The sequence below is a fragment of the Orussus abietinus genome, unplaced genomic scaffold, assembly GCF_000612105.2.
Source record: "Orussus abietinus isolate OABI.00-Male unplaced genomic scaffold, Oabi_2.0 scaffold66, whole genome shotgun sequence".
Taxonomy (NCBI): domain Eukaryota; kingdom Metazoa; phylum Arthropoda; class Insecta; order Hymenoptera; family Orussidae; genus Orussus; species Orussus abietinus.
In genome coordinates this window covers 224700-244849 of record NW_019394234.1, presented here as the reverse complement: position 1 = coordinate 244849, position 20150 = coordinate 224700, and the positions used below count along the sequence as shown (strand labels likewise).

Genomic DNA, 20150 nt, shown 5'->3' with positions numbered 1-20150 from the left:
ACCTCTTGGTCTCTCCCCCGCTCGATCCGTTCGGGGCTCCCATCATTTTTTACTCGATATACTCGAATTAATTAGTCTCATTTGGGCTTTTCGTCGGGTCTGTGCCCGTTATTCTTTAGCGTTATGTTAGGTTTTTGAGCCTTCCCCCCTTTCCCGGTAAACTGTCCCAAATTGTTCTTGTTCTTTCCATGGCTGACGAGGGCGTTCGATTATTTCCAACCCTTTTGACGTGGTCGACACGTCGGTATCCCTAGTCCTCAACGATGAATCCGATGGCTCGAGTGTCCTTCGATATATTGCGTACGATAAGTGTCGGATCGGCGCTTTGTGAAAACGACGATTGGATTTTTGTAAAGAGGATTCGTCTCGTGTAGAAATTTCATGTATCGTCGGGACCGTTGTGTCCCTTGATTATATGAGTACAGAAGAAACGACTTTCGAAAATGGTTATTCCGCGTAATACGTATTATTCGAAGTTGTACTATAACGTATGTAGCCTACATAATCAAGACCGGAGACATCCGAGAAAATTTAGTCAGCAATTATTTTATCGTCTCATAGCATATATTCATAATGTAAAATGTTGACCATGTTTTTAAACGATAAAAATCGATTTTATAAATTTGTACTTAAATACTTTATTTATTACTCGAATATTCCTTAGCTAAACCATTTTGTATCCCAGAACGAACACGCGGTAAGGAATTTCACTTATACAGCTTTTTTCCATTGCAACCTACCCTAGTAGCACAAAATATTTGTCCTATATTTTCTATATATTGAACGTATATCGTACATTTTGTAAATATTTAGCAGACATTTGAAATATTTGCCAAACGTTTACTTTAGAATATTATCTCTATAATATTTATATGAATATTAGCTCCATGTGTTTTCATAATATATTTCTACCAGATATACAAAACATTTCGTTTCATTTTAATACAAGTATCTTTTAAATATCATCTGCCGAATACATTATAAACGTTTTAAAAATATTTAAAATTCAAATCACATGTTTTGCTCCCATAATGAAATAGCGGAACGAAAATATTAGACAAATTTCTCGTGTTTCTTGATACCAAATGAAGTGTCCAATAATAGTCGTGAAGTAAAAAATGTATTTTTATTATGTTACTAAGTTAAAAAATATTTCCCTATATGTTTATAAATTATTGAAACTAAATATATCATTGAGATTTTCAACAAATATTTCAAATATCTTCGAATTAAATCTACAAGAAATCTTAAAAAATCTGTCGCTTGAGATATTTAGCAAAGATTACAAAGAAATATTTAGAAATTATTCTATGCTACTAGGGTATATATCGTTTCAGAGAAAAGAGCGAAACTCGATAGTTTTACGTAGTTTGAAAATCCCGTAAAGAACACAGTGGTTCATATCCGGTAACAATTGCAATAAAAGTTTTTACCCATCCGCTCGGCCCCAGTTGATATCGAAACTCACACGGATTCCTGATAACTCGCAGGTGACGTATATAACCCATCATATTTGAAATCAGAGATAGCGAGGCACTAATTGCCTTTGGGATTTAGTCCTCTAATCCCTTGATCATTTATTAACGAATCGTGCGTACTCTCTCGAGAAATCATTACCACTACACCCACGACAGCTTATTAGATTACGGTATTTCTGGAACGGATGCGTGGTAGTGAATATTCGAACCAGTATTTCTAAATCAATAATGTTTCGTAGGCAGAATTGGACGAATCATTTGTCAATAAACTCTCGTGGTAGTATTTGAGGCATTTAAGCTCATTTATCGATACGCGCTCGGTGCAACAGAGCGTTTACCTTAATCCCTAAAGTAATTACCGGCTGTACCCATCTCGATCGATTGTACTCTGGGACTAATTATTTATCCGTTTATTTTATTTTATTATTATTATTTTCTTTTATACAGACATATCCATGGAGCGTAAGTCCGGGTTTCGTAATTCAAATTGTCAGGATCTTCGCAATTACCTTACTCGTTACTCTTAATAATCGTCGTTTCCCTTCCGCGGTCGGGCATCTTATCAAGGGAAACTCGTCGGCCGAATTAATTTTCCGCTTTTCCTTATGAAATCCGTCTTTTTCGTTGATACTTGGATTTTTTTTATTTCGAAGAAGACGCTTTCGCTGGAAATAAGGAATTCCGAATCGGGGGCCGTAATTACACCAACGAGGGACTCGGGTTTATCTTCCCGCTAGGATTTGCGAAGAAAAATGAAAATGTCGCACCGACAGTGTCCCTCGATTTTTCGTATTCGTTTAATTCCCGTAATGCTTATCTATTTTCCTGTGTTTGCAGATTGCGCAGGTCCAGGTGACGTTATTACCATTAATCACGGCGAGGGTAAACCTTTTGCCGGATTTGTTACAGGATCCGCGTTAATATTCTGCGCTTTACATCGAGAACAGTGCATATTTATTCGAATATTAATGCCGTGGGGCGGTTGTATACGTAATCATATAATAAAACATTCCTTCGGTCTGCTTCCACTACCTCCCGTAATTCCTCCTCCGTTTGGCTACATCGGAACGAGTTTAAATTAACTGTTAAGTGGTTAAAAGGGATTTCACTTTCGTTCACAAGTTTGAAAATTTAGTTGCAATTGAATGGAATATTCATGCAGCCCACTAACCCGAGTAGCATAGAATAATTTCTAAATATCTGTTTGTAATCTTCGCTGAATATCTCAAGCGACAGATTTTTTAAGATTTCTTGTAGATTTCATTCGAAGGTATCTGAAATATTTGTTGAAAATCTCAATGACATATTTAGTTTCAGTCATTTATAAACATATATAGAGATTATATATTTTAATTTAGGAACATATAATAAAAATATATTTTTTACTTCGCGATTATTATCGGACACTTCATTTGGTATAAAAGAACACGACAAATTTTTGTAATATTTTCGTGCCGCTATTTCATTATGGGAGCAAACGTGTGATTTTGATTTTAAATCTTTTTAAAACGTTTATAATGTATTCGGTAAATAATATTTAAAAAATATTTATATTAAAATGAAACGGAACGTTTTGTATATCTGTTTGAAAAATATTATGAAAACACGTGGAGCTAATATTATATAAATATTATAGGGATAATGTTCTAAAGTAAATGTTTTGCAAATATTTCAAATGTCTGCTAAATATTTACAAAATGTACGATATTTGTTAGATATATAAAAAAAATAGGACAAATATTTAGTGCTACTAGGGAAATGGGTTTCCTTCCATGTGATTTGTGAGATAGTTATTGATTGTATTTTAATACTTTTTCATATTTCAGTTTTTTGCAGGAAAATTTGTCGTAATGATCATCGTAAACTTCAATCGAATTTAATCGAAAACCATTCGAATTTGTACCTCTTTAAAATAATTTCATTGCTACGTAGTTTCTAAACGTTCGTAAAAATTCACTGTTTAATCAAAGTGGACCAGAATTCAAAATAATACAAAATAAAAACCTCCATTGAAGCCGGTATTTTTTAAGAGGAATTATGGTGAAGCTCAATTTTATATTGTCTTTGTTCGAAAAAAATATTTAATAATCATTTTTACAGATCCAACTGACTGGTTTGAAATACGTTTAGCACATTGATATGATTTCCATGTACCCAAAGTCTGTACCAAATCAATATTCTCGAGGGATAATGACTTTTCTACTCCTATGCTTTGGTGAGGTGTTTCTTCTGTATTTCCCCCCTCGACTCTTGGGGTTTCCGTGATGACCACCGAAAAAAACTCCGCAGTTTTTCCTGGCAAGCATAATTAATGCTTCCTTCGTTTTAAATCCTACCCGTGGCTCTTGGAATAATACAAAATTCTAAAGGGAGATAAATTGTTCGCAACGCGATCCACCTTAGATTGAAAAAACTAATTTTCCAGGCAGCTCGCTTCGTCTTATTAACTTGACACCGTTGGACGTCATTACCCTAGTAGCACAAAATATATGTCCTATGTTTTCTATATATTTAATGAATATCGTACATTTTGTAAATATTTAGCAGATATTTGAAATATTTGCAAAACGTTTACTTTAAAATATTGCCTCTATAATATTTATATAATATTAGCTCATGTGTTTTCATAATATATTTCTACTACGTATTATATTAATAAGTTAAAAAATATTTCTTTATATGTTTATAAATTATTGATACTAAATCTGTCGCTTGAGATATTTAGCAAAGATTACAAAGAAATATTTCGAAATTATTCTATGCTACTAGGGTATTAGCGTTTTAAGCGGAATTGTAAAAACCGAGAGTTTGCTCTATCTATTAGAAAGATTCATATGAACATTATTGTGAACTTCTCGGAGGTGGCTCGATTATATTCTATCCTCGAGTATGATATAATTAGGGAACGGAAATGGTTTCCTTGCAATTAATCCGATTGTGTTTCGCGATACGAATATTATTATTAAGTTAAGTTTGACTGCTATCTCTGTCACTAGACTGGCTCCGGCTTTCCATTTGAACGGGATGTTGTCAAAGCGAATTTCATTTCAGAGAAACACGGTGATTACTTGCCCAAAGGTTATATTATGCAGTCAGAGTTTAGAATTGTATGAAATTAAAAGTTAACCTGTATTAATATTTCAAGATCAGCGTTGCATTGATATTTTACGCAATAGATTTATTACTGTAACTTGGAATGATCCAGGCCAAATTTTTTGTACCTACGGTATATTGGTCATATAAATAAAATGAATATTTAATAATCTATAATTTATACAAATCTAAGCGTACCGACTTTGATACATCCTTAATGGACTAGATTAAATATCCTCTTATAGAAAATTGCATCGATTTCAAACGCACTAACTGAAATTTAATTCACGAGATATTATATTGATATATCATAAGCAAATAATGAATTATAGCTGCTACATTTTCTTTGAAATATCTCACAGGAATATGTGATTTAGTTTCATATTTCTTTTAATTATATTTTCCATGTATGCTTTAGTAGTTTATTTTTGGTACGTGGTATAATTATTTCCATTCCACAATTTTCCATTTCGTAGAGCTTGAAAATGTTACTAATGCAAAAATCCATCTCGATATGCTTATAGGTAAAGTGTCATTAATCAATGATAAAACTTTTGCGATATATCCAATTGTATATAGCTTGTTTCGCGTTACGATAGTTTATCGCTGTATAACGAGTTACCAAGTTAATAATAAGCGATAAATCAAGTCTTTTCCTATGAAGCGAATTCATCGCGACACTATTGATTTTCTTTTCTAAAGGTGGAACACCATTATTCATCCAGTGCCTTGACATTGTACAGATAATAAGTTTGGGCAGATCATCAATTTTACAATTTGTGTCTTGCCGGATACAAATCGATCGCTTTGCACCAATATGCGAGCTGTTCACATTAGTTCTTACACGAAGACGTTAGTTATTTCTTTTGGATATCTTATATTGTCAGTAATTACTATCTTTACGACATTGAACTTCAAGAGTTGTAATGTACTTCACGAGATGTCATAATAGACATTGATACCCTGATTAATACTGATCCCCGGAAACTAACTACGCTATCAGAAGGTTGCTGCTAATTAAGGAATACATTTAAATAAAAAAAAGGCATGTCTTCCCGGAAAAAAAAACAGGCACAACTGTAAAGTTTGATTGCTCAGCTTGGCGACGATGAATCTTGAACTTTTCAACACTTTGTTTACCATTTGAAGAAAGACTAAAGTTGAATTCGTTATATTTACTCTCGCGAAGAAATCCTGATACAAATAACAGAGATCGACCCGAAAACAACGACGGGTTAATATTCAATTTCTTTTCATGGATCCATTAAATAAATATCAAATAAATCAATCATTATTTTGTAGGGCAGGCCGCCTTTTGTTACGAAAATTGGATAAAAGTTTATTACTAACGACCCCTGAAATTCGTGAAAAAGGGGACAGTGAATGATACGGTGCGGGCGAAAGAGGACTGGTGGAAAATAGCCTTGATGGACGGATGTTGTCGAAAAGCCATTCGTTTAAAAAAAGAACGCAAAAAAAGGGATGGATTCTACTCGCGAGCGTCTCAAATAGACGGAGGAAAGCTAGGAAAAGGTCTTGTTTGGCAAAGAGTTAAAGTTTACTTTAATTAACAGCGATGGAATTAGATTTGTTCGGTGTCCGATTAACGAAAGGTTCAATCCTCGATGCAGGTGCTATCGTTACCATTAAGTACGGATAATGATTTGTTATTTTAGGGTTTAGTTAATAATGATGTACTTAATGGATTACTACCGATATCACGGTGTGTCGCGTAATGTACAGAGGGTTTATCCCGATATATTCTGGACTATGCCCGAACATTCCAGCAGGAAAATAATCCAAGGTATAAAGCAAAGTTTGTCAAAAAAGGATTTATGAATGGTATTGTGAGGCAGATGAATCGGTCTATGCATATCTCGGGGAATTTAACCCTATTCACAATTTATGAGAGGTGGTTAAGCGTGCGCTTAATGCTCAGAAATGAAAAAAATCTGACCATTTATTTCAGCCTGTGATTCAGGTCTGAAATGAATTCTCTTTGACTTTATTTGGACATTTAATCCAGTCGGTGCAAATTGGAAGTAACGTCGTTTAGGAAAAATTGGTATTAAACGTGGCTTTGAGGATTTTAAAAGATACATACCCAGATGGGTCATTTACGTTAAGGGTATGTTTACAATGTTTAAATTGCATTTCCATTATTTCATGACTGTTTTATTTGTATAAATATTTTTTTTTTCTACATAACGTTCTTATAGAATTATTGTGAGCGCCGTTGCTCCGGTAATAATGGTTTTAATGAAATTGAAAATTACGGTTAATTAAATTTACGATATTTCGGTATATAATATAGAAGAAATTGTTGCACGTGTTATTATACTTCATTGACTCCTTTTTAAAGCATTAATTTTGAAGAAGTCGGTACAGTCGTCGCAAGCCCGATCAAAGAAATTCATTATACCGACGATTAAGGTTTAAACCTTTCTCGTTATTTAACCTTCTTCAATATTTAATCCTCCTGAGAGTGTAATAATTCCTCGTCACACCTACAGCCTAGTTTGCCCACTTTCATCGTTTTGTAATTAGGGTGGTAGAAATGATCTCTTCTTCACCGTCACCCTCACTTTTTCCACTTTTATCTTACCACTTCTCTCGTTTTCTCGTATTCTCACAGCTCACCGTTTCCAGTTTCTCCCAGAAAGTGAAAATTCGTTTCAATGAAACCGCAATTAAACCTGATCTGTTCAAGATAATTTACAATTAAAATGGGTCACGACTCCCACCAGGTAACGTGGCAAATAATTGAAACGACTGAATGATAAATTGTAAATCTCAGTGCTTTGTTGGTTAAATTTCGTGAATTAAATAATGCCTGTTAAATAATAATTTTTTAACATATGTTTCGTCGTTTCATAATTAGACGGCACAGAATTTTTCTTCACGTCCTCTTTCGCTCGCTTTCCTTTCCCTTTTTGGTCTTTGGACTTCTTTGATTCATGATTTTCCTTCCACCGTGGCATAGAATATTGAAATTTATTTAAATCAAATCAAAGTTGAGTAAAATTAGTTCTGTGTGCTTTGCGACTCGAGTGCACTTTACGGTGCACCGAATAACAAAATTGAAAGAAAGTACGTTGCAGTTGCAACTTGGACAACGACAATTCCTCAAACTTTTATTAAAATTTCTTATTCAATCTTTATTTAATTCCTTTTGTTATTAATCTCTTCCCAGTGAGTGTAGGGATTCGCACATTTCGTACCTACCAAGACGCTCTCGTTTCATAATTAGGTGGCAGAAATTCCCTTCCTCTTATTCGTTCTCCTCGTCTCAAATTTTCTCCTCCTCAATTCTATCGTGTCTCTTAATATGTACATTTTTCCTTTCAAGCAGTAGGTTGGAATTCATTTCAGTAAAACCGCAAAGTAACACAATCGGCGCGCGGAATAATTTACAATTAACTCCACCGGATTATATGCCAAGTAATTAAAGCGAATGAAGTCGCAAACCTTCATATCTGTGCAGATAATTTTCGTGTGTTACATAACTTCCATTTGGTAAACCTTTTCATTCGGAATTTTGTAGGAAAAAAAATCTGATGTTCCCTAGAAACATTTTTTGTGAGATTTTTTTACCAATGTGGGCTTTTTATAGTTACAACAATCCGACCATAAAGGCTGTGTTTTTTCATATCCTGTTTCGTTTTTTACCATTTCTCTATTTTTCAGATTTTCTCGATTCACAACTTCCTTCTCTCAGTGACACGGAAGATTGAGGGTCGTTTCTATGAAATTGTAACTGAGTCAGCTCGGTTTTCTGCGTACTTCGGCCTAAATGTGCCACATTGTGAGTGACGAATGTGAAAGAAGATGCATTATGAGCTGTGACTGCAACAGAACCTGGTCTAGGACGATTCATCAAATTTTTATTAGAGTTTAAACTCGTTTATAGTCTCAGTAGTGGATGTTGAAGAGACACGTAATGAAAACTCGTTCGTTGCTTAATTATCTTTATTATTTAATTTTTCCCTGGGAGTGTAATAATTCTTCGTCACATTTCGCACCTACCGAGGCTTACTCGCTTCGTAATTAGGAGGCAAAAATTTCCTCCTTTATCCATTTCTCCCGCTTCGACCTCTTTCCTTCCAACTCCCTCGAGTTCCTTAAAGTGAACTCTTTTTCTCTCGGCCAGCAGGTGAAGATTCATTTAATAGAAATCTCAGTTAAATCTGATCCGTTCGAGACAATTTGCAATTTAAATGCTTCGTGACGCCTGTCAGGATGAGAGTGCCAACTAATGAGAGCGACGAATACGGGTCAAGGGCTGTTTTAAAGCTGCAACTGCAACTGCAACTGTAACACTCGGAGGGCGGTTCTTCCACCTTTTACAAAGATCTGAACCATTTTTGTCATTTAAAAGGTTTCGTCGTTTAAATTTCTCTCTAGCATGTAATGGTCCTTCACCACATCTTGCGCTTTATCGGGTCTTTGTTAATTTAGAATTACAGAAATTTCTTTTTTATTGCCCTCTTTGTTTTCAATCTTCCCTCTGTACCTCGCCTGAATGACTATTTTTGCACTTTCTCATGAAATGGCAGTTGGGGATTTGTTTCAATGAAATTACAACTAGCCTGATCGTGATCACTCTGCATATTTTGCAATTGAAAAACGCCATACTGTCTGATAGGTTCTGCACTAATTCATGGAAGTGAATGAGTATAGCCTGGTTGAGCCTTACGTTTTACAGATACAACAAGATTTGTGTCTGAAAAGAGGTGCTTTGCTTAACAATCCTTGGGGTATGAATCATTTTCGGCATTTCTTGCTACATACTTTCTGTGCTTAATTAAAAAGTGCACTTATGCCTTATTACGTTTCGCGCTCGCTAGACTTTTCACGCTTTACGGTTAGAATATATAGACGTCTTCTATTCTACCTTATCTTCGTGGAGTACCTTTTCCTCTTTATCATTTAACAGTTTCCTACATTTAGTCGTCTGGAAATTGCGTCTTTTTTTAGTTACATGTCGTCCTAGTTTGAACGTTTCAACGCTTTAGAATTAGAGTAGAGAGATTTCCTCTTTTCCTCGTATTCTTTTGGGATAAACATTTTTTTACCATAGAGCATTTTTCCTCATTTAGTCATTTAGAAATTGCACTCACTCCTTGTTACATTTCGTGCTCGTTTGGGGTTTTCACTCTTTCGAAATTAGACCATAGGGATTTCTCTTTTTTTTTTGCATTTCCTTTTAATATTCACTTCCTCTGCTCTCCCGCATTTTCCAAACTCGCTACTTTTCTCTCCCAGAGAAATGAATGGAGATTTGTTTAAACGAAGTTGTAATTAAACCTGACCCATTTGGAACAATTTGCAATTCAAATTCGTTGCCACGGTTGTTAGGATGCGTGCCAGCTAATGAGAGTGCATGAATGTATGCTGCGCTATGGGCTTTACAGGTGTAACTAGAACTGCATTCGGCTAATTTTTGGTCGAAATATGAAAGTATTCTGCTTTTTAATCCTCTTCGTTCATAACCTTTTATAGGGTATATTAACTCTTTCTCATATTCCAACCGTTGTTTCGTACAATTACAGGGTAAAACCTTTAGAATAATCTTATTACGTTTTCTCGGCGGTAGAAAATTCACTGTTTTGTTCGGTCCGGCTCTTAACTCTAAAAAATTGCAAATCCATGTTTTTGGCACTTGCATCATTTTCCATGATCGATTTTCAGTCGCCGCGTGTCCGTGACGTCAGTGTTTATTAATTGATACGTACTCAGTGAAGGTTGCTGATCCTTGCGAATTCCTAATATTCATTGTTCAATGGCCCGATATGCCACAGAGCTATGCCCTATCACGAGTCATGTCAATCAGGGTGAATCGTTAATTTACTATTTATAGAAATATCCGATCGTTGAATGACGGATCCAATAAATTTCATCATTAAGGAGCTGCCGATTTGAAATGAGTAAGAGAGATGTTAAAAGATGTTAGAGAGTAAGAGATGTAAAAAGATGTTAAAGAGTAAGAGATGTTAAAAGATGTTAGAGAGTAAGATATGTAAAAATATGTTAGAGAGTAAGAGATGTTAAAAGATTTTAAAGACTAAGAGATGTTAAAAGATGTTAGAGACTAAGAGATGTTAAAAGATGTTAAACGATGTTTGCTATCAGGGAGATGAGTTGGGAGCAGAGATAAGGAGAATCCCTGAATTAGGCCGTCATTGGGGGGTATCAGGTGGCAAGTGCATTAGCCGTCCCACATTCTGCACCAGGAGGCAGCGCAGGACGCGATCGCGCGACCGTACCCGTGAGAAATCTCATCTTATCTCAACAACTCATCTCTGTGAATACTCTGGTAATCGATAAACTCGCATTTGAACGGGATAAAGGCCAAAAAAAGTGTCTTATGCGCTTCTATGCTAAAACGATGGTAACAAGAGGTCTCGGAGTGAAAATTTAGTTGACACGAAAATCACAGATTGGCGCAGGGGGTCACTCTGCAGTCAGTTAGGGCTTCAGAAACCATGAATCCAGGGGATTTCTGGAGTTTTATTTCGATTTCTTTATAATTATTGTATGAAAACGACAGATGGAGTACCCTATTTGGTTCAATACTCGATATAATTCGACATAGCTGTCAATATAAAAACGAACGTTGGCAACGTAGGTATTTAGAAAAACCTTTCTCACCGATGTCAATCAAGTTCCCCGACGTCCCTAGGAGCATAGAATAATTTTTAAATATTTCTTTGTAATCTTTGCTAAATATCTCAAGCGACAGATTTTTTAAGATTTCTTGTAGATTTAATTCGAAGATATCTGAAATATTTGTTGAAAATCTCAATGACATATTTAGNTACAAAATGTACGATAAATATATGTACGTTAAATATATAGAAAATATCGGACAAATATTTTGTGCTACTAGGGGTGTTTCACTTCACCTTAAGTAAACCAACCTAAATTTACGAAAATTCGCGTTAATTCGCGCAAATTCGCAGCATATCCGTGCAGATTCTCGCAGATGCGTGCGGTTTCGTTGGAAATGTAATTTCGTGCCAAATTCGCGTGCATTTCCCCAAATTCGCGCATATTCGCTCAAACTCACCCTATAGGTCCCTCAAAATTCAAAGCGTTTCGCGCGAGTCCGCGTAAATTCTCACCGATTCGCGCAAGTACGCGTAAATTCTCACCGATTCGCGTAGACTCGCGCTCGCTCGCGGCGCGATTAAACCCGACGGAGCGTCCGCGACGTTTAATTCAGACTCGACGAATCCCGCGGTGAACAAATCGTCCAGAAATTCCCGGGGGAATTCGCTCGTCTCGGGTGGCTAACGTCGAGATCGTCCAGCCCCGCCCGACGAAGTCGAGTCACGGCGGAATTTATGTCTTCGACGTCCCGGAGTCTCCCCGGAATGAAGGAGCAAGCCCTTGCCAATTCTCCCGGTCGTTTGTTCGTCGCCATTTTATATTTGGTTCGTAAAGACCCGGCGTTATCCTATGGGGTAGGTGGACCCCCCGTCATGAATTAATCATTAAAAGATCGCCACCTTCGGTCCCTGGGGCGCGCGTGTCGTCTTTGGGATTCTCCATCGGACCTTACCGAGGAACATCTTCCTCTATTTCTCCCGAAAAGGAATGTAAGAGGTAAAAGGGACGATTACCGCGGATTTCCGAATCGGTACATCGTTTACGTTTTTTAAATAATTTTCATTTCGATTGTTGATCGATGCTGGCCGCCTTTGTAATGAAATTGGGCCTTGCCGAAAGCAATTTAGCGATCCTTTAACGAGACGGCATGCTATATTCTTTGTATTACTTTGAATTAATATGTATATATAAAACGGGGTTTCTTAATGAGTAGTTAATTCATGTCCATTAAGCTTTATATACGATGGTGATACCTGGACCTCCAAAGTGGGCTTTAAATACAGTCGAAAGCACCATGTATCGAAACGATGGGACCTCGTTCGGTTTATTTTCATTTTTCACGTTTAATTTTTATTTAATGCTGCGAAGTCGCGCCGGTTGCATATTTATTTGAAAAGGGATTGGCAAGTTGTTTATTCGATTAGTCGTCGAGAATCGGTACATGATCATAGGTCCAGCGTCGTGACGATCCTTTAATTGAAAACTAAAAGTCAGGATTATGAACACGATCATTGGATTGCACGTTTTATTTTGTATAAATGTAAGGGTACGCGTCCAGACTAATACTTTTTTATGCGTAATTTATATGCTGGGAGCAAAGTGATAAACGGGTGCTGCGAACATTGTTCTATTCATAATGCCCATATTTGTCCCTTTGCTCATAACGTACATACGGTTACGTATAGAGTTCATTTTCCTACGCGCAATGCATAAACAGGCCAAGTTTGCCCGATTTCGGAGCCATTTGCACCCTTTTCCTCTCTCTTTGATAAACAATTTATTTTACCCTGGATTTCATAACCACGCCCAGCGAGGCAACCCAAGCAAAACGCTTCAACACTAGACGCGTTGCTCCCGCTTTTCCATAAAACACCCGAAGTACGTCTGCAATTTAAATCGACCCCATCAAGAGCTCTCAAGAAATATTCATAATCGCTATTGAATCTACACTAACCGCTCTCTGTTTCGCGAATCGTGGTTTTCCCACAAATGCGGTCACTCCCGTTCCCGTCCACCTGCCTAAACCGCGAAATCCGTCCCTCATATGTCGATACACATCTCCGTGCGTGTTATCATTAAAAAAGAAAAGCCCACTCTATTTCCACCTTCCCTTCCACCTGAATACTGGTAAAAACTGGGACCGATACCCTTTCAGAAAAAATCCAGAAAATTCCTCCTCGGTCTAACGGAATCAATCGAGATTTCGCAAGCTTGCGGAGCGCCGTGGGCGATACGGTAATCGCGGTCAAGTAGTTTAAAATCGGTATCGATCACCAGACCGAAGCGACTGGTCCAACGTGAACCTCTCTACGTCACTTCCAATCGTCGTTTCAGGGGCGACTCGCCCAAGTAGGAGGTTAAGATCGAACGGAGCTCGATCGGAGTCGATCAAGGCCGGAATACCGCGGTGTCACCCTCGGGGAGGATCGAACGGGCAGAGACCTTGAGGCACCATCCTCGACCTCGCACTCGCTCTTTTTCCTAGTCTCTTTTTTCCGTCATTCTCTTTTTTTCTTTCTCTCGTTTTTCTTTTGGCCTATTCGTTTCTCGATAAATCTGCTCTTTGGAACGATACGTATATACCCTCCGTTATGCTTGAACTGCAGAAGCCGGGACAGTCGGCCACGACGAGCGAGGCTCCGGGGATTGCCGCCCGCTACGACTCTGCCAACACAACAACAACACTCCGCTCACGTGGTCTAATTCCTAGGCTCTAAGAGGAGCTGGTTTTCGCTGCCTAAGAGACAATGGGTCCTGGCACTTGGTTCAGGTCGAGGGGGTTTGAGATTTTCCGCGGTCAATCGCTAGGGAAATGCTCGTGCCCTCGCTTTGCTCTTGTTCCGTTGGATGGGCACCCACGTGCTCGCAACGTGCCCCTGGTGTAGCGATGTGACGAGCCGAGTACTTTAACTCGTTAAACTCCAGTCAAGCATGTATTCGAGTCATTCTTATTGTAATTCGAGTTATTGGTACAAATGAATGCCGGTTACAAGGGTAAGAGCGAGACCGGGATACTCGTACCGAGATACCAATCACGTCTTATTTGTTTATTCGAGTAATCGTTATTCGAATTGTTTTACTCTCCAACTCGCCATTGATTCGACTCGTCGCGCCGGATGTATGGGACATCGAGTTGGCAATGTCGAGTAACTCGAGTCGATGACGTACTCGACTCGTTATATCGCTTCGACTCGAGTCGTTTTACTCGCCAGCTTGCCATTGACTCGACTCATCGCGCCGGATGTATGGGTCATCGAGTCGTCGACTCGAGTTGGCAATGTCGAGTAACTCGAGTCCACGAAGGACTCGATTCGTTGTATCGCTTCGATTCGAGTCGCCGTTAATCGAGTCGTTTTAGTCGCCAGTTTGCCATTGACTCGACTCGTCGCGTCAGATGTATGGGACATCGAGTTCGCAATGTTCGAGTAACTCGAGTCGCCGTTAATCGAGTCGTTTCACTCGCCAGCTTGCCATTGACTCGACTCGCCATCGAGTCGTCAACTCGAGTTGACAATGTTCGAGTAAGTCGAGTCGATGAAGTACTCGACTCGAGTCGCCGTTAATCGAGTCGATCTACTCGCCAACACGCCATAGACTCTACTTGCCGCGTCGAATATATGCAGTATCGACTTATCGACTCGCGTCGAAACTAGAGTTGGCAATGCTTTCGAATTCGAGTAACTCGAGTTGGCAAAGCATTCGACTTGTCACATCACTACCCTGGGGTGCTTTCTTCGAGATGGGAACGTTTGTCGCCTGGAAGGGTCGGTAAAAGGGTTGTGGTGTCTTTTTTTGGCTGTGGATTTGGGTTAGACTGTCACTTGCAAAAGAGGAAATTCGAGAAAATTTCAAAATATTTGTATCGTATACGAAAGTGCGGGTTCTGTCACATGTTATTGAATTTTTGTGGCATTTCAAGCGAATGAATGTGGGGGTTGAGCAGATGGACGAAAATTGATCTGGAATCAGCGGGAAGAAATCAATTGGAAATCTCATATTCCGCAGTCTACGTGTTATTTGATATTCCTTAATATTGCTTGTATGCATGTAATTGCTAATATAATGAGACAGAAAATGCTCTGAGCGAAGATAAAAATACTTTGTCACGTGGAATATTTAGTGACGATGTAAATTAATTTTCTTTGTTTCAAAGGGCCAACTATATACATATATTAAAAATGCTAGACTAATTTCTGTTTGTTCATTTCCACGAAGATAGCTTGATAAAGTAATTTCAATGAAAGTACTTAAGTCTAATTATTTAAAAATGAAAACTTTCTCAAACTAATTAGACCGAATTCATATACATGCAAGGACAAAGTATGATTACAATTCATTCGTCATATGTTCCACGTTTCCAATACTTGAATTGTCGAAGATAAGACTTGGTTAAGCTGAGTTAGTTTGGATTTGGGAGAATTTGACGACTTCCTGGATCCAGGATCTTGAAGGAGATTGTGGAGGGAGTAAACTCGGAAATGATTGGAGTCGGTACGAATTTCCGTGCACCGGATTTAGGAATGTTCCTTAATTACGCGTTCCCTTCAATTGTGATGAAACGATCTAATTGCATCGATAGAATTTTGCATTTATAATTACACAAATTTATTAACTCGTCTAAAATTCCAACTTTAAGTACTTATTCGTTTCAAAATTTGCAACGATATCCTTTCGTCCGTATAAAGAGTAACAAAATTAAATGCTCACAGCACACTTACGAGATTACTGACATTTGTTTAAACCCTTTTTTCTAAAATAACAGTAAAAATGTACTCCCTCCCTTTTAGCTGATATGTTATCATAATATTTAAAATTGCAATATTTTAAATAATACATACAACAAGAAATATAACACCTTGCTCATAGAAACAATATTTCAAGTTTCAAATAATTTTAAATGACACATGTTCAAATTTGACCTTCTTCTAATATTTAAGCACCGCGCCTATATGCAATTTTGGTATTAAAGACGCATTAATATTAAAAAATGTTAATAATACCATGTTATTAAAACATCGTTCTTTGTATAAGTGCGACTCATTTGCGTATAGTAAAAGTAAAAGTGTAAACCTGTTAGAGGATGCTATTTCAATAACCGGTCATAAACTTATTACTGACCTGTCCTAATACTGGCTGCCCCATTTCCACAATCCTAATTGATCGAAAGTAGTTCTCGTAAGTGGAGCAGAGCGGTAACAGGTCGATTGTCGGTAATTAGAACATTAGCCTGATTTCCGACATCGAGACGAGCGACCAAGCTCCACCATGATAAAAAGCCCTACCATCGAAGTGTTCATTTTTGACGGGCAAATAGGAAGTTGATTACAGGATTAAATGGTATTTTGCAAGCGAGGTTTCTGGATGGCGGTACTTCAGGGAAGCGGTTTCCCTAATTTCCTCTCTTTGTCTATTTTCCTTCCCCGTGACACATTAAGACGATCAATTATGTCTCTAATTTCGAGCTCTCAAGTGCCAAGGAACCATTCCCTCTTAAGCATCCCCGATCTAAGGATCGTACGTAAATCTACATTCCTCTATATCGTTATTAACATTCTACATCTAATATGTAATAAGGATAGAATACCGAGACTCGTGTCGGGCGTTCCATGCAGGTGCATTAGTTTTCTAAATAGTTTCTTTGGCGTCACTCAACAATTGCAAATAAAGAAGAGGGACTCGAAACGATCTTTTTCATAAATTCTCCCTCCTATGAAGTAGAAATGCCATAAATCAATATTAAAAATCTCCAAATTAGTTTTTTTCAAGCTCTCCAGGAACACAGCAGGTTAAGGTGAATATCTCAGTCGACGAGACTTTAAGGAAATACTATTGGGAAATATTTCATCCGCGGATAATTGCACTTTTATCTAACGAGGCTAAAGATAAAAAGAATCACCCGATATGCAAACTAATTATTGTAACACTTTTTAAATCGTAGCTGTATAAATAACAGCAAGAACGAGAAAAACTGTTAAACCAGGAAGGATGAGAATTGAAATTGCCATGGACACCATTATCCAAGCACGTGCGCTATTTAGCCGGTAAGGGTTAAAACCAATGAAAGGTTTTACAATCACGGACCAATAGTCATCCACTGGGACATTCACCTTAAAAAACTCCCCTCGTTTCTGCAGAATATTGGAAGTTTTCTCCACAATGCTACGAGCCGGCATCGTTGGGTCAAGCTCCTGCAAACACCACGAAGTGGTTTCGCGATCGCGTGGGAAAAAATGGCACACTCTCTCCGGGAGTCCTTCGACGAGTTAAGCGGACGGCGAAAGAGGTATCGAAGGGGTATCGAAGGGGTATCGAAGGGGTATCGAAGGGGTATCCGGGAAAAGTGGCGCGAACTCGCTAGGAACGCCCGACGGTCCGGTCCTCGAGTTCTCGTAAAGTCGGTTAGACTCACTCGGCGTTGGTCTCTGGAGTGGGCAGGTCGCCGATGGTGGTGAGGGTGAGGGTGGACCAGTAGAGCGAGCCCAGGTACTTCCTGGTGAGGGTGGCGTACTCGCCGGGTCGATAGGGGTAGACCCAATCGCCCTGGAAGCCTTCGGCCTCGCTGAGGAGGTAGTAGAAGCACCCGAACCAGTGGGCGAGTATCAGCAGTATGTGGATGAGATTGAGCACCCGCCAGAGGTTCGGGTAGACGGTGCGCGACTCGACCATGTAGTAGTAGTTGTAGACCCGGTAGACCTTGAGGAACCTGGGGAACCTGAGCATGGGGTTGCTGCCGAGGTTGACCTGTAGCAGGTCCAGGGGCAGGAGGGCGAGCAGATCGAGGACGAAGGATTTGGACTTGAGGTAGTGGCCGGCCAGTTTCTTGCTGTTGTAGACCATCAGACCCTGTTCCAGGTAGCCGGTGCGGATCTGGACCCCGACGTCCAGGAAGAAGACGACGTCGGTGAAGCTGTCGCAGGAGAGCCAGGCCTCGGGCGCCAGCGCCTGCAGCTCGGGCAGGCTCTGCCTGACGATCAGCGTCCACAGGTTGTAGAGGACGCAGGCCGAGAGCAACATCAGCCAGTAGTAGTAGAAGTTCTCGTCGGGGTTCACCACGGTCTTTGGGGGCTTCTGGGGACGGCGCGGCCGGCGACGACGACGCCCGGAGTCCTTCTCGTCGTTGGCGTCGCCTTCGCCCTCGGCCGTGTCCAGCGTTTCCTGGCTCTCCGGTATCTGCCGGGTGGAGAACCGCTTCAGGAAGGAGTCCTCTCGCTTCAGCGGTGGCTTCTTCTGGATGGTCGATATGGCCGAGGACAACTGCACCGTCGTGCGCAGCTTCATCCACCGCTGGTTGCTCTTCGTTCTGCGAATCATACCGGGCGATTAGTTAGGGGGTTTCCCTCTCGGGCAGGGGTTGAGACTCGGGACGCTCTGGGAGGACCCAGCCTGGAGGCACCGGAACGCGGTTGTCCGAATTAATGAAACCTACCCGCTCCGGGAAGACCCCGAGGTACCGTTCCTCTGGGTAGAAAATGCGATTTCGTTCCAACGTGTCAACGAATCGATCGAATCGGGATGGTTCCTATATTCGACATCCTGTCTGGGGATCTTTTGAGAGGCGGTCGGACTCGAAATGCCGTCGTCAAATTTCATCCGTGCATGTTAGACGCGGTCCCGAATTCTTCGTTTGCAAGTCGTCCGTGAATTTCTGCGTCCACCGCTTTGATTTGAATAATCGTAAGCGTTTCCAACGTTTTACTCGATTTGCTAGAAAAATGAGAGCCGCGCAAGACTTATGTTAATTTCCACGCGGCGCTTGGATACGGTTATCGCTTTCATAGTGACGGTTTCTTTTCTAACGAAAACGTTCCGTCGTGTTCTTAAAACGGACCGGGCACTGCGTTCGTCAAAGAGGTCTTTAAGTAGATCTTGTCAAACCGCGTGCCAATGGAACCGGGTCCTCCAAGAGGACATCGCGCGGTTATCAAAACCACTTATCTCTAGGACCTAAGGTCTGCATCTTCGCATCCGTAGGAGGTTTCTGCTTCTTCTTTTTCTTTTTTTTTTTTCAGAAAATTAAAGGGAAATCGAGTAGCGAGATAAAGTCCAGGGAGAGAGACAGACAGACAGGCAAACAGTCAGACAGACAGAGGCAGAGATAATCCTGTGTAGAGAGACAGAGGACCGAGGTAGCGAGATTTTCCGCGGTTTTTGGCGCAACGTTGATTACTCGGTAAATCTCGTTACGCGTGTACTTACTTCCAGCGTCTTGCAGGATTTCTCCGGGGTTCGTTAGGTATATTTCCGGATAAATCATTTTGCAGATTACGGACGGGGTCCGTGGCTATAAATAAAAAGTATTATCGGATTGGTGACATCTCGAGGAGCACTTATACACAGCTTAACCAAATCGAAGCGGGAGCTAAACATCGAGTGTCTCGCAAACTTTGTGCAATTAGATCAGGATTTTCTAAGCGATGCAGCAGGAGTGGTTCAATACTTTGAAGCGCACTTGGAGAATGTATGTCAACTTCCTCAAATCCATCCAGTTTTCCGTACTTCGAGCGTTTATGGCAACTTTAGGGGAGGAATTATCCCGGTGGACTGGAAAACTTTCCTTCGGCGTTCCCGCGTTTCGTTCGAGTAAATCTCGGATGCGGCGATTAATCACCAGGACGGCTAAGGATTCTATCCTGGGAACTTTATCATAGAATAGGCTGGAATTGTTCCCAGTTCTTCCCAACAGTTGCCAACATTGCGGTGGGACAATGCGAGGAATTGCCAAGTTGGCTTTGTTACGATTCTTACGCCCCGAGAAGGAAAAAGGCGAAGCTAAATCAAGATTTACCAGATTGTTTGTAAAAATCAACGTCGCTTGAGAAAATCGACAAAATAATATAAGAGTATGTGTAAAGATCGCAACTTTCTAGTGTCTAATAATGTCAGTAATTTTTTAAGATTACCTTCAGTCGGTGTGTTAAAAATTTTAATAATTTCGTTGTTAATTTTTCATGTTTTAATACACGAGAC

The 20150-nt window shown here is 39.6% G+C and overlaps 1 protein-coding gene across 1 annotated transcript in view; it reads right to left on the bottom strand.

Moving 5' to 3' along the window:
• LOC105699152 overlaps nt 1-20150 on the bottom strand; it is a 138557-nt gene that overhangs the window by 13689 nt on the left and 104718 nt on the right. The window contains exons 4-5 of the mRNA XM_023434804.1: nt 17593-18483; nt 13767-13847 (exon numbers count right to left, since the gene is read on the bottom strand). Of these exons, the coding sequence (XP_023290572.1) occupies nt 13767-13847; nt 17593-18483 (972 nt within the window). The remainder of the gene's footprint in view (nt 1-13766; nt 13848-17592; nt 18484-20150) is intronic.